At 45.0% G+C, this 12,893-nt stretch overlaps 1 protein-coding gene across 4 annotated transcripts in view; it reads left to right on the forward strand.

Annotated features, from left to right (window-relative positions):
- LOC143983320 (uncharacterized) overlaps positions 1–12,893 on the forward strand; it is a 78,171-nt gene that overhangs the window by 48,806 nt on the left and 16,472 nt on the right. For 3 of the 4 annotated variants that reach the window (XM_077482880.1, XM_077482870.1, XM_077482896.1), the window contains one exon: positions 8,352–8,450. The exons of the other annotated variant lie outside the window; for it this stretch is intronic. In XM_077482880.1, coding sequence (XP_077339006.1) covers positions 8,352–8,450 — 99 coding nt within the window. The remainder of the gene's footprint in view (positions 1–8,351; positions 8,451–12,893) is intronic. 4 annotated transcript variants of the gene reach the window in all.

The following is a 12,893-nucleotide window of genomic DNA, read 5'->3' on the forward strand; positions in this document are numbered from 1 at the left end:
GAGCCAATACATAAAGGGAAACCTATCATGAATCCTGAACAGGCTCAGTTGTTTGCACAAGAACTTTGCTGTTTATCACATCAAGTTCAGGAAATGGCCACAGAGCTCACCAAGGTGCAATCTCCTTCTACTACCACCATTACTAAAACTCCATCTGAACCTAAAATTCCTTTGCCCGACCGGTTTTCTGGTGACCGTAAAGCGTTTTGCAACTTTAAAAACAGCTGCAAATTATATTTCAAGTTGAGGCCATCCTCGTCTGGCCATGAAACTCAGAGGGTTCAAATCATTATCTCTCTGCTACAGGGTGACCCCCAGGCTTGGGCCTTTAACCTGGAACCTAACCATCCAGCCTTACTAACAGTAGATGCCTTCTTTGAAGCCCTTGGGTTGCTATATGATGATCCAGATCGTGCTGCTACTGCAGAATCGACCCTGCGTAACTTAAAACAAGGAACTACCACAGCTGAAATGTATTGCTCAGAGTTTCGCAGGTGGGCCCCGGAATCTGGCTGGAATGATGCAGCTCTCCGCAGCCAGTTTAGAATTGGCCTTTCAGATGCGATTAAAGACGCTCTGGTCAACTTCTCCTACCCAGCCTCACTGGAGGAGGCTATGTGTCTAGCTATTAGAATTGACCGCCGCCAGCGAGAGAGGAGGCGAGAACAAACAATGGCTGTGGCAAACTGTATACCTTCCTTACCACCTGATTATTCCATCTCCAGTGCCAAATCTGAGGAAGAACCTATGCAGTTAGGCTCCACCCGGTTATCTGCCCAGGAACACAAACGCAGGCGTAATATGGGACTCTGCTTATACTGTGGCCTCAAGGGTCATATGCTCCGTTCGTGCCCTACACGTCCGGGAAACGCCAGGACCTAGGTGATTGCGGGGAGGTCACCTTAGGTCTACTCTCATCTCCCCAGGGGGATAATCGCATACTTTTACCCGCTGTCATTCACTTTGGGACAGGGGCTCATGAACTGCTGGCCTTGGTGGATTCTGGAGCAGCTGAGAATTTTATTGATAGAACTCTGATCACCTCTTTGTCCCTGGAAACTCATGCTCTAGATTGTCCAGTCCGCCTGATCTCTGTGGATAATCGGCCTCTCTCACAAGACCTGGTGCTCAAATCCACCAACCCTTTCCAGTTACAAGTAGGGGCTTTGCATTGGGAGAAGATTTCTTGTCTTGTCATTGACTCTCCATCCACTCCTTTGATCCTAGGCCTTCCTTGGCTTCAGAAGCACAATCCTGTAATTGACTGGCCAACAAGAGATATTCTGGCTTGGTCCAATCAGTGTAAAAAGAGCTGCATCCAACACCTTGTTCGACTTGATACCTGTCAAGTGGGAATAGAACAGATTCCACTTTGTTATAAGGACTTTCGGGATGTGTTTTCTAAAGGAATTGCTGACACTTTACCTCCTCATCGCAGTTATGATTGTCCCATTGACCTCTTGCCTGACACTACACCTCCTCGAGGGAGAGTCTTTCCACTGTCTGAACCAGAGAATCTTGCTTTGCAAGAATACATCCAGGAAAACCTAGCTAAGGGTTTCATCCGTCCCTCCACTTCTCCCGCAGGAGCAGGATGCTTCTTTGTCCCGAAGAAGGATGGAGGACTGCGACTTTGTGTTGATTACAGAGGTCTAAATAAAATAACCATTCCCAATCGGTATCCTCTCCCTCTCATCACAGAGTTGTTCTCTCAAATCCAGGGAGCCAAAATCTTCTCCAAACTGGATTTAAGGGGAGCCTATAATCAGGTGCGAATCCGTGCAGGCGATGAATGGAAGACGGCCTTTAACACCAAGGATGGTCATTACGAATGTCTTGTCATGCCTTTCGGCCTCAGGAATGCACCAGCCGTCTTTCAGAACTTCATGAATGACATTTTCCGTGACATGATGGGTCGCTTCATGCTTGTTTATTTAGACGATATTTTGATTTACTCTCCCAATCTTGAAACACATCAGAAGCATGTCTGCTCGGTATTAGCCCGACTAAAGACTCACTCCCTTTTTGTAAAGCCTGAAAAATGTATTTTCCATGTTAAACAAGTACCTTTCCTGGGCTACCTAATTTCTGACACAGGCCTCACCATGGACCCAGCCAAAGTTCAAGCCATTCTAGACTGGGCACCACCTTCAGACCTGAAGGCAGTTCAACGCTTCCTGGGCTTTGCAAATTTCTATCGAAAATTCATTAAGAACTTTGCCACCATTGCACATCCCATCACCTCTCTCACCAGGAAGACTCCTAGTACATTTAAATGGACTACTGAAGCCCAGGCAGCCTTCACCCAGTTAAAGAAAGCCTTTACCTCTGCACCAATTCTACGCCATCCTGTTCCTGAGCTACCTTTTATTGTAGAGGTAGATGCATCTGAAGTAGGAGTGGGGGCGCTTTTGTCACAAAAAGATCCTGTAAGCGCTGCCATCCACCCTTGTGCCTTCTTGTCCCGTAAATATTCCCCAGCAGAACGCAATTACGATATAGGCAACAGAGAACTTTTAGCCATAAAGCTAGCTTTAGAGGAGTGGAGACATTGGCTGGAGGGAGCTCGCTATCCATTCATAGTTCTGACTAACCACAAAAACCTTGAATATATCCGTTCTGCTAAAAGTCTGAACTCGCGTCAAGCCAGGTGGTCATTGTTCTTCTCCAGATTTGACTTTACAATTTCTTATTTACCAGGTCCAAAAAACATTAAGGCCGATGCCTTGTCTCGTAGTTTTTTATCAGAGTCTCCTCCTCCGCTTCCTCCTCAACCCATTATCTCTGAGGATAGGATTTTGGCTTTTACCCAGACTGACATCTCTGAGGCCTTGTTACCAGCACAGGCTGAAGCCCCTCCCTCCACTCCCCCTGGTATGCTCTTTGTGCCCCTGGCTCTTCGTTTGCAGGTATTGCAACAAGTACATGCATCAAAACCCGCAGCACATCCAGGGTTTAGACAAACTTTTGAGATTGTCTCTCGCAACCTCTGGTGGCCATCGCTTAGGCAGGATGTGTTAGCCTTCGTCCAGGCCTGTGAAGTTTGCGCCAGAAGCAAGAGCAGTACCTCTAAGCCCCCCGGTCTCCTTCGTCCTCTACCAATACCTACCTGTCCCTGGACCCATTTATCTATGGACTTTATCACAGACTTGCCTCTGTCCCAGGGATGTTCCACAATCTGGGTGGTGGTAGACAGGTTCAGTAAGATGGCCCACTTTGTTCCGCTTCCGAAGCTTCCATCTGCTAAAGAACTGGCATCTTTATTCATTAAGCACATTTTCAGGCTCCATGGGGCACCAGTTAACATTGTCTCTGACCGTGGCTCTCAGTTCATAGCCCAGTTTTGGAAGGCCCTTTGCTCTCAGCTGGGGATTAAATTATCATATTCTTCAGCATATCATCCTGAGACTAATGGCCAAACAGAAAGGACTAATCAGACTCTAGAGAAGATGGTACGTTGTCTGATGGCCAAAGATGAGGTGGAGTGGGTCAACATCCTTCCATGGGCAGAGTTTGCCTTTAATAATTGTGCCAGCACATCTACAGGGACCTCTCCTTTCTTTTGTGTTTACGGGTTGCATCCTCGTGTGTGCTCCTTTGATCTTCCGCCCTCTGATGTTCCAGATGCCAACACCACTATTGAACATTTCTCCAAAATCTGGTCCGATGTAAATCATGCTATTTCCCGCTCTGTGCAGGCTTTTAAGAAAACTGCTGACAAGAAGCGCTTAAAGGCTCCAGAATATAAAGTTGGTGACAAAGTGTGGTTATCATCTCGGAATCTGTCCCTGCATGTTCCATCTAAAAAGCTTGGCCCAAAATTCATCGGGCCTTATGAAATCTCGGAGATTGTTAATCCTGTGTCCTACAGATTAAAACTTCCCCCATCCATGCGCATTCCAAATGTCTTTCATGTTTCATTGTTGAAACCTGTTCATTCCAGCCTCCTAGTAAATGAACCAGAACCTGTGGATATGTTGGACAGTCAAGAATATGAAGTGGCATTTATTCTTGATTCCAGACGAGTGCGCAATTCCTTACAATATCTTGTTCATTGGAAAGGGTTCGGTCCAGAGGATCGATCTTGGGTACCAGCTCGTGATCTTCATGCTGACCGACTTAAGAAGAAGTTCCATCTCCGTTATCCAAGTAAGCCTGGGGGTGCAGGAGCAACCCCTCGAGAAAGGGGGGGTACTGTCAGTACTAGAATCCCTTTAGGACCCAGCACAACTCACCTGACACAGCCTGTGTCTGGGAAACAACAGTGATTGGCCTGCTCACGTTTAAATCACCTGTATCAGCATTCAGTCAGCGCTCGTGTTAGAGTTCACTCGTGTTTGATCCAGCTGATATTTGCTCTGTGACTTTCGTGTTTGACCCGGCTTGTTTGACCCTCCGTACTTGCTTCTGATTCTGTACCGTTTGGATTCTGATCTACCTGTGTATGACCCAGCTTGCCTAGACTACGCTTTGCCTGATTCTACTAGTACCCTCATCTGCAGCAGTGAACCACAAGGTCCAGCAATCATCTATCCTCATCTACAGCAGTGAACTACAAGGTCCAGCAATCATCTATCCTCACCTACAGCAGTGAACTACAAGGTCCAGCAATCATCTACCTTCGTCTGCAGCGGTGTACTACAAGTCTCAGCTGACCTGCTCTGCTTAGACCTGCTCATGGTATGTGCTTTGAACTCTTTGTATAATCAGCACACCTGAACTGTTACTTGTTATCTGCACCTAGCCTGACAGAAGTAAGCCTCTTCTAAAGATGATGCACAAGAAAGCCTGCAAACAGTTTGCTGAAGACAAGCAGACTAAGGACATGGATTACTGGAACCATGTCCTGTGGTCTTATGAGACCAAGATAAACATATTTGTTTCAGATGGTGTCAAGCGTGTGTGGTGGAAACTAGGTGAGGAGTACAAAGACAAGTGTGTCTTGCCTACAGTGAAGCATGGTGGTAGGAGTGTCATGGTCTGGAGCTGCATGAGTGCTGCCAGCACTGGGGAGCTACAGTTCATTGAGGGAACCATGAATGGCAACATGTACTGTGACATACTGAAGCAGATCATGATCCCCTCCCTTTGGGGACTGGGCCGCAGGGCAGTATTCCAATATGATAATGAGCCACAAACACACCTCCAAGATGACCACTGCCTTGTTAAAGAAGCTGAGGGTAAAGGTGATGGACTGACCAAGCATGTCCAAGCATGTCTCCAGACTTAAACCCTGTTGAGCATCTGTGGGGAATCCTCAAATGGAAGGTGGAGGAGCGCAAGGTCTCTATCCATCAGCTCTGTGATGTCATGATGGAGGAGAGGAAGATGACTCCATTGGCAACCTGTAAAGCTCTGGTGAACTTCATGCCCAAGAGGGTTAAGGCAGTACTGGAAAATAATGGTGGCCACACAAAATATTGACACTTTGGGTTCAATTTTGACATTTTCACTTAGGGGTGTACTCACTTTTGTTGCCAGCGGTTTAGACATTAATGGCTGTGTGCTGAGTTATTTTGAAGGGACAGCAAATGTACACTGTTATCCATCTTTACACTCACTACTTTACATTGTAGCAAAGTGTCATTTCTTCAGTATTGTCACATGAAAATATATAATAAAATATTTACAAAAATATGATGGGTGTACTCACTTTTGTGAGATATCATATCTTTAGTGTTTACTTATGTCTCTCCAAAGCTCTAAGTGCTGTGTCTTTCTACTGCTCCGTTCTTCTATTATCAGCACGATCACTTATGACAAGTTCTCAGACACATGAGATATCAGCACCTGGAAATGTGTGTCAGGGAGGGAGCTTAGAGGTAGATAAGCAGGGAGCTTGTCTATTCAGACTGCAGCTCTACATGTAACTTTGTCCCTCTGCCTATGTGTAGGAAGGGGGGGGGGGGGGCTTTCCGCCAACAGACTCCACTCCCACTGCTAAGGAAGATAGGAAGAGGAAGAAAGATTTATAACATGTTCTGCACTTTCTAAAGGGTTTAAAAACCTGAAGACAACAGATATACATGTAAAATGTAGGGATATTTGTTTAATCTCTGTGTATCATCTGAGGCTGTTCAATTCACTGGGTATGGGAGACTGTTTACATCTACTTTAAGGCAATATATGAAAGCCTATTATATTGTATTTGTTTTTGTGTTTAGAAGAAAGAGTAGTGTGCCTAAGTTTAGCAACTTTTGTTTAACCTTTTTACTGCCACTGCCATAGGTACTATGGTGGTGGCTTTAGGGTCTGTCAGCTGTCATACCCCCGTATGTGTCATTCCCCCCTGAACCCACCATGTTTCCTGGGCTCTGCGTGCTGGGTAGAAGGTGAGTGCCTTCTGGTAGAGGGGAGGGAGATCAGCAAATGTCAGTTTGTTGATCTCCCCTTCCCATTAATGACCCAGAAACAGCTTCTAAAACGTCTGGGTCCTGGTTTAGAAATGAATGGAATGTGATTTGCACTCCATTAGCTTCACTGGAGGACAGGTGAGACATCTTTTAGACCCCTGATGTCCCATTAAAGAGGACTTTTTGCCCCTGTGTGACTAAAAAAGTTTTTAGGGAAGATTACATTTTTTATTTTTTTAAACAATTACAAGTTACACCCAAGTATTTACAACCCCCCCCCCCCCAAAACTGTTTACCCCCACACACACAGGATTGTACGAATGTAAATGTGCATGTTACATGGGACATGTTACATATCACAATGCAAGCCTTAGTGAGATCAATCATTCTAGTCCCAGTTATGACCTATAGGGGCTTTTAAAGCGTCACCTATAGAAAACATTTAAGATTTAATATGTTGGGTATCTATTTACTCATCTTTTATATTTTACCAAACAATGGGTAATTTGTTGCATTAATCTGCCCTTGAAGTGATACTAAAGTCGTGCTTTTTATGTTTTTTTTATTTACAAATAACTGACATTTCAGACTTACCTGCTCTGTGTAATGGTTTTGCACAGAGCAGCTCTGATCCTCCACTTCTCAGGTCCCTCTTTGGTGCTCCTGACACCTCCCTCCTGCTGAGTGCCCACACAGCAAGCAGCTTGCCATGGGGGCACCGGAGCCCAGCCGCAGCTCTGTGTAACCATTCAGATACAAAGCTACGGCTTGGCCCCGCTCCTCTCTCTCGTCATTGGTTGACTGACTTTGATTGACAGCAGTGCGAGCCAATGGCACCCACTGCTGTCCTAGTCAATGAGGAGGGAGAGTTCTGGACAACTGAGTCTCTTGTGCAACATCACAGGATTGAGATGGGCTCAGCTAAGTCTAAGCCCCTGTACACACGGTCGGAGAATCCGTCGGAATGTGTCCTATCGGACCGAGCCTGAATGTAGTCCCATCGTAACGAAATTACGTCAGCGCGTTCTGAAAGATCGGATTTTTCGACAACTTAGTCCGACAGTGTGTATGCAACAGTTTTGGACAAGATCCGACGGACAAAATCCGACGGACAAAATCCGACGGATTTGGTTGTCGAAATCTCCGACCGTGTGTACAGGGGCTAAGGGAGGCTAAGGGGGGGCTGTTGCACACAGAAGTTTTTTTTATCTTAATCTTTAAATTTACTTTTTACTGAAATTTTGCACTTCATAAACTGTTGCGCCAATATCGTGTGACATAAACTTGGAATTGCCACTATTTTAATTTTCTAGGGATCGCTCTGTTGATCCCTGCTGAGCCGGCAGATGACAAGTCCATCCCTGCACACTGTGCAGAAACTGACCTGTCAGATCTCCGCTCTCCTCTATGGGGGGGAACGGATGATTATGGACCGCCTGTCTGTTTTCATTCAATCCACCAAATGGATGGAAAATAGGGTTTCCATCCATCTGGATTTCATGGAGTGGATCGAGGCGGATCATGTCACATTGGTCGCTCCATAGAGATGTATGGAGCAACTGTTCAGGTCCGCTGAAAAAAAATGACAGACGGATCTGAACGGTCTGCAGGTGTGAAAGGGCCCTTAGTCTTTGATCTCCACATGAGAGCTGCACAAAATACATATTTTTTTTCAAAATTGTTGGTCTTTTTTTATTTGTTTAGCAAAAAATTGTAAAAAAAAAAAAAAACAGTGGTGATTAAATTATGACCAAAAGATAGCTCTATCTGTCTAAAAAATGATAAAAATATAATGTAGGTACAGCATTGCATGACTGTGCAATTGTCATTCAAAATATGACAGCGCTGAAATCAAAAAATTGGCCTGGGCAGGAAGGGGGTGAAAGTGCCCAGCATTGAATTGGTTAAAGTGTGCTACTAGCCCATTCATAATGGCAGACTGCCATCATGCAGTAAATCGTAGATTCAAAGGTAACATGGAGTGTTTTTTGTCTTCAGATGGGGAGAAAATTTTCAAAGTCCATGAATCACCTGAAAATTCATTGCTCTTGTGGATTGGAAGCAAAAGGGAAGGTCATGCTGCCCTGTATCTATTATGTAAGTAATTATGCCAGATCCCAGAACTGACGTATAGCATTTTATGGCATTTACCCTGTAGCCAGGGCCGTCTTTAAGGCAGGGCAAAAGAGAAAGCTGCCCTGGGCCCCATCATTGTTGTGGGGCCCAAAACAGCTGCTTCATACTTGCCAACTATCCCAGTTTAAATTCCCTCGTCCCTTGACGTTTTAGTCCCGTGCTGTGTCCCGATATCTGCAGACCCTGTGTTTACATGTAAATAACCTGCATTGATATGTAAGTAGCAGCAGAATTAATATGTAAATAGCCGCAGACTGTCTGCATTGATGTGTAAATATAGGCGGCATTCATATGTATACAGAGGCGGCTCTAGGCTTTGTGAGGCAAAATTTAGACACGAGACGCCACACTCACACCCTTTTCAGGGGTTAAGGAAGAATACAGAGGCGGAGCATCTTATTACTGCTGCTGCTTGTGTGGGTAGGATGTGTACTGCGCCAATCACATGGGATGAATAGGAGAGGAGGGTCGGCAGGGATTGGCGCAGTACACATCCCACCCATACAAGCAGCAATAAGATGCTCAGCCTCAGGGTTTTTCTTTAACCCCTGAAAAAATTGGGGTGGGGACCATGGGGTAGGAGGAGAGAGAGAGATCAGAGTACTCACTGGGAGGCAGAAGAAAGAGGGGAGGGAGTGGATGGATAGATCAGGCCAGGGGCGTATCATGAAATTAGTGGCCGGTGTGCAAGATGCTTAAAGGAGGTGTGGTTAAATAGGGTCTGAGATGATTAACATGGTGCAGAATGTGGTAATGTTAAAAAGGGAATGTACAGTGCAGAGTGAATGGTGGTGGGTAGTATGTGCAGGAGAGGGGCACAGAGTGTATGGCGGTGGGTAGTATGTGCAGGAGGTGGGTAAGGAGGGATTAGGGCTGGGTGGTATGCGCAGCAGAGGGGCATGGAGTGAATAGAGGTGGGTGGTATGTGCAGCAGAGGGGCATGAATTGTAGTGGGTGGTATGTGCAGGAGGGGGCACAAAGTGAATGGGGGTGGTCGGTATGTGCAGGAGAGGGGAAAGGAGTGAATAGGGGTGGTTGGTATGTGCAGGAGGGGGGCATGGAGTGAATAGGGGTGGGTGGTATGTGTAGGAGGGGGGCATGGGGGAAAAGGGGTGGGTGGTATGTGCAGGAGGGGGGCACAAAGTGAATGGGGGTGGTTGGTATGTACAGGAGAGGGGATGTGTGATGGTATCATCATTAGCAAATAATGGCACTGCTGTATATCTGCTAAAGGGCAGTATGTTTCTTTGGTGTCAGGAAAGCGATTTTGCATGTGTTCCCGACACACACAAATGTGAAAGAAGGCTAAATGTCTCAGTTACATTGGTGGTCAGTGTAAATCTTGGGGCTTAGTGTACAATCCTTTATTCACACTAGTGGCCAGTGTGAAGGTCCCCCTTACATTGGTGATCAGTGTAAATCCCTCCTTAAATTGGTGGTGACTGTGAATGCTCCTATTACATCAGTGGTCAGTGTAAACCCCTATTACATTGGTGGCCAGTGTAGAAACTCCCCTTTATATTGGTAATTAGTAAAAAAAAAAAAACTTGCATTTGTGGTCAGTTTTCAATCCTCCCTTACATTGGTGGAAGCCCCCTTTAAATTGGTGGTGAGTATAAATCCCCTCTTACATTGGTGGCCAGTGTAGAAATCCCTCTTTTTTTGGGTTGTTGATGTAAAATCCCCCATTACATTGGTTGTCAGTGTAAATTCTTCATTACATTGTTGATCAGTGTACATTTCCCTTTACATTGGTGGTAAGTGTAGAATTGCCCTTACACTGGTGGTCAGTGTGATTCCGCCTTTACATTGATGGTCAGTGTAAATCTCCCCTAACATTGGTGGTCAGTGTAGACGTGTCACCTTACATTGGTCTTCAGTACAAATCTCCTCAACAAAGGTTGTCAGTGTAAAATCCCCCTTACATGGAGGTCATTATATAATCCCCCTTACACTGGTGGTTGGTGTAAATGCTCCTATTACATCAGTGTCAGTGTAGAAATCCCTCTTTATATTTGTTGTCAGTGTAAATCCCCCCCAGCATTGGTGATCATTGTAAATTCCCTATTTCATTGGTGGTCAGTGTAGAATGCACCACTATATACGTGCCAAAGATTTCCAGCATTGCTCTATATGATTCAGATACCACAGTGTACTGCCTACTAACTACTGCCTACTAACTAATCCCATCTTCCCATCACTGCCAATGATGCAATCAATTAGTGAGCGGTAATGATGTGCACTAACCTCTTGCAACCAATCACTGAGTAGTAAGGATATGCAGTAACCTCTAGCAATCAATCAGTGAGCAGTAACAATGTGCAGTGACCTCTAATTCTGCTAATACTAATTCTGTATTAGCAGAATTAGTTAAAGGTAAGGATGTCCAGTAACCTCTAGCAACCAACCAGTGAGCAGTATTGATGTACAGTAATCTCTAGCAACCAATTAACAAGCAGAAGTCATGTGCTGCAACCTTTAACAAATAATCAGTGAGCCATAATGTGTGCTGGAACCTCTACCAGCCAGTCATTGAGCGATAATGATACACTGTAACCTCTGGCAACCAATCACAATCGCTGCCTGATCTGATTCAGTCAACTGCTATTTTTTGTATGTCTCAGAACAGGTGGAGAATGAAATTACATGGAAGGGCCCAATAAAATATTTGCCCAGGGCCCAATCAATATTAAAGATGGCCCTGCCTGTACTGTAGACCCCTCCTGGCCAACCTGCGGACTTTTGACACTTTTTCTGCGGCGCTTGGAGCCATTTTGTTTCTTTTACACCATTGCCTTTTCTTGCACTGTTCATTATGTTTTAAACTAGGTTCACACTTGTGCAGGTTGGGAACACTCGCAAAATCCCCTAGATTATCTAAGCTGACCACCACTGCTGTAGACAGCCTTAAAGCCGTAATTAAACCCAAACCCAAAAATGTATTTGCAGTTTACCGATTATTAGATGTGGTGGCTGCATTTGTTTTTTGTTTTTTTTTGTGCTTTTTTCCCCTCTGTTTTCACCTGGTGATCTGGCTAGTAAGATACCTCTTGTATTAGTAAGACACGACTTTGGATGAATGAGGACAGGAGGCACAGCAGACAACAGCATTGTCAGTCTGGAGGAGAAAGTGGAGTATTAAATGTATTAGCAGAATTAAACGCACTAACAAATTGAAGCCAAACTCCAGTTCACGCTTTATAATCAGTAAGACCCCTTTTACACTGGGGCGTTTTTAGACGCTTTAGTGCTGGAAATAGCCTCTGCTAAGCCCCTAAAAACCTCCCATTCATTCCAGTGTTACTTTTGAAACTCAGGCGGTGCGCTCGCTGGACTTTCTGAAAAGTCCTGCAAGCAGCATCTTTGGGGCGGGTTGGGAGCACTGTATTTAGCGCTCTCAAAACACCCTGCCCATTGGAATGAATGAGCAGCACTTCAGAACTAACTGAAAAGTGTGGGAGTCTTTAATCCCTTCTTTGGGTTTAAAAGCGCCCCACTAGCGGCTAAAAAGTGACACTCAAACAGCGGTAAAGTGCCGCTAAAACGAGGGGTGTTTTCCCACGAACGTGGCCGTGGCCCCAGTGTGAAAGGGGTCTTAGCCCATGTACACACAGTCGGAGATTTTGCCAACCAAATCCGTCAGATTTTGACCGTCGGATTTAGTCCGACGGATTGTGTCCGAAACTGTTGCATACACACGGTCGGGCCAAGTTGGCGAAAAATCCGATCTTTCAGAACGTGATGACGTAATTTCGTTACGATGGGACTACATTCAGGCTAGTAGCCAATAGCTTTGATGTAGGAATTTGATCTGAGCATGCGTGGCACTTGGTCCGATGAAAATGCTCTACACATGATCGGATTAGGTCCGTCCGGCCAGTTGGTCAGGAAATATTTCCAACATGTTGGAAAATTGGGTCGGACGGAGATTCGGACGGAATCAGTCCGATGCATACCACACACAGTCAGATTATCTGACGACACGGTCCGATAAGACTCATTCCGACAGATTCTCCGTGTGTACAAGGGCTTACAGCAAACAGCTTTTTTTTCCTTTTGTGATAAAGGTTTTGCACAAATAAATAAAAACTGATAATTTTAAGGACCCCTGTCAGTTAAATGATTTGTCTCAGGCATGAAAACTGATACATTCTGCTGGAGAGTTTGAGCTTTTGAACTTGCTGACCAGTTCACCAGATGAAAATAGAAGAACAAAAGTAAAAAAAAAACTGAATTCAGCCATCACATCTAAGAAATGGTAAACTGCAATATAATAAATGTGTGTTTTTTGTGCTTAATATTGCTTTAAAATATATATATAGTTTTAAATAAGCAATAGCAAATGTAGGGCTGGATTTTAGTTACCGTAGGTATTCCTAGGTCTGGGGGGAGTGGTGAAAAGAG

This window comes from Lithobates pipiens, unplaced genomic scaffold (genome assembly GCF_037356315.1).
Source record: "Lithobates pipiens isolate NorthernLeopardFrog02 unplaced genomic scaffold, aLitPip1_a1.2 Scaffold_1, whole genome shotgun sequence".
Classification (NCBI taxonomy): Eukaryota; Metazoa; Chordata; class Amphibia; order Anura; family Ranidae; genus Lithobates; species Lithobates pipiens.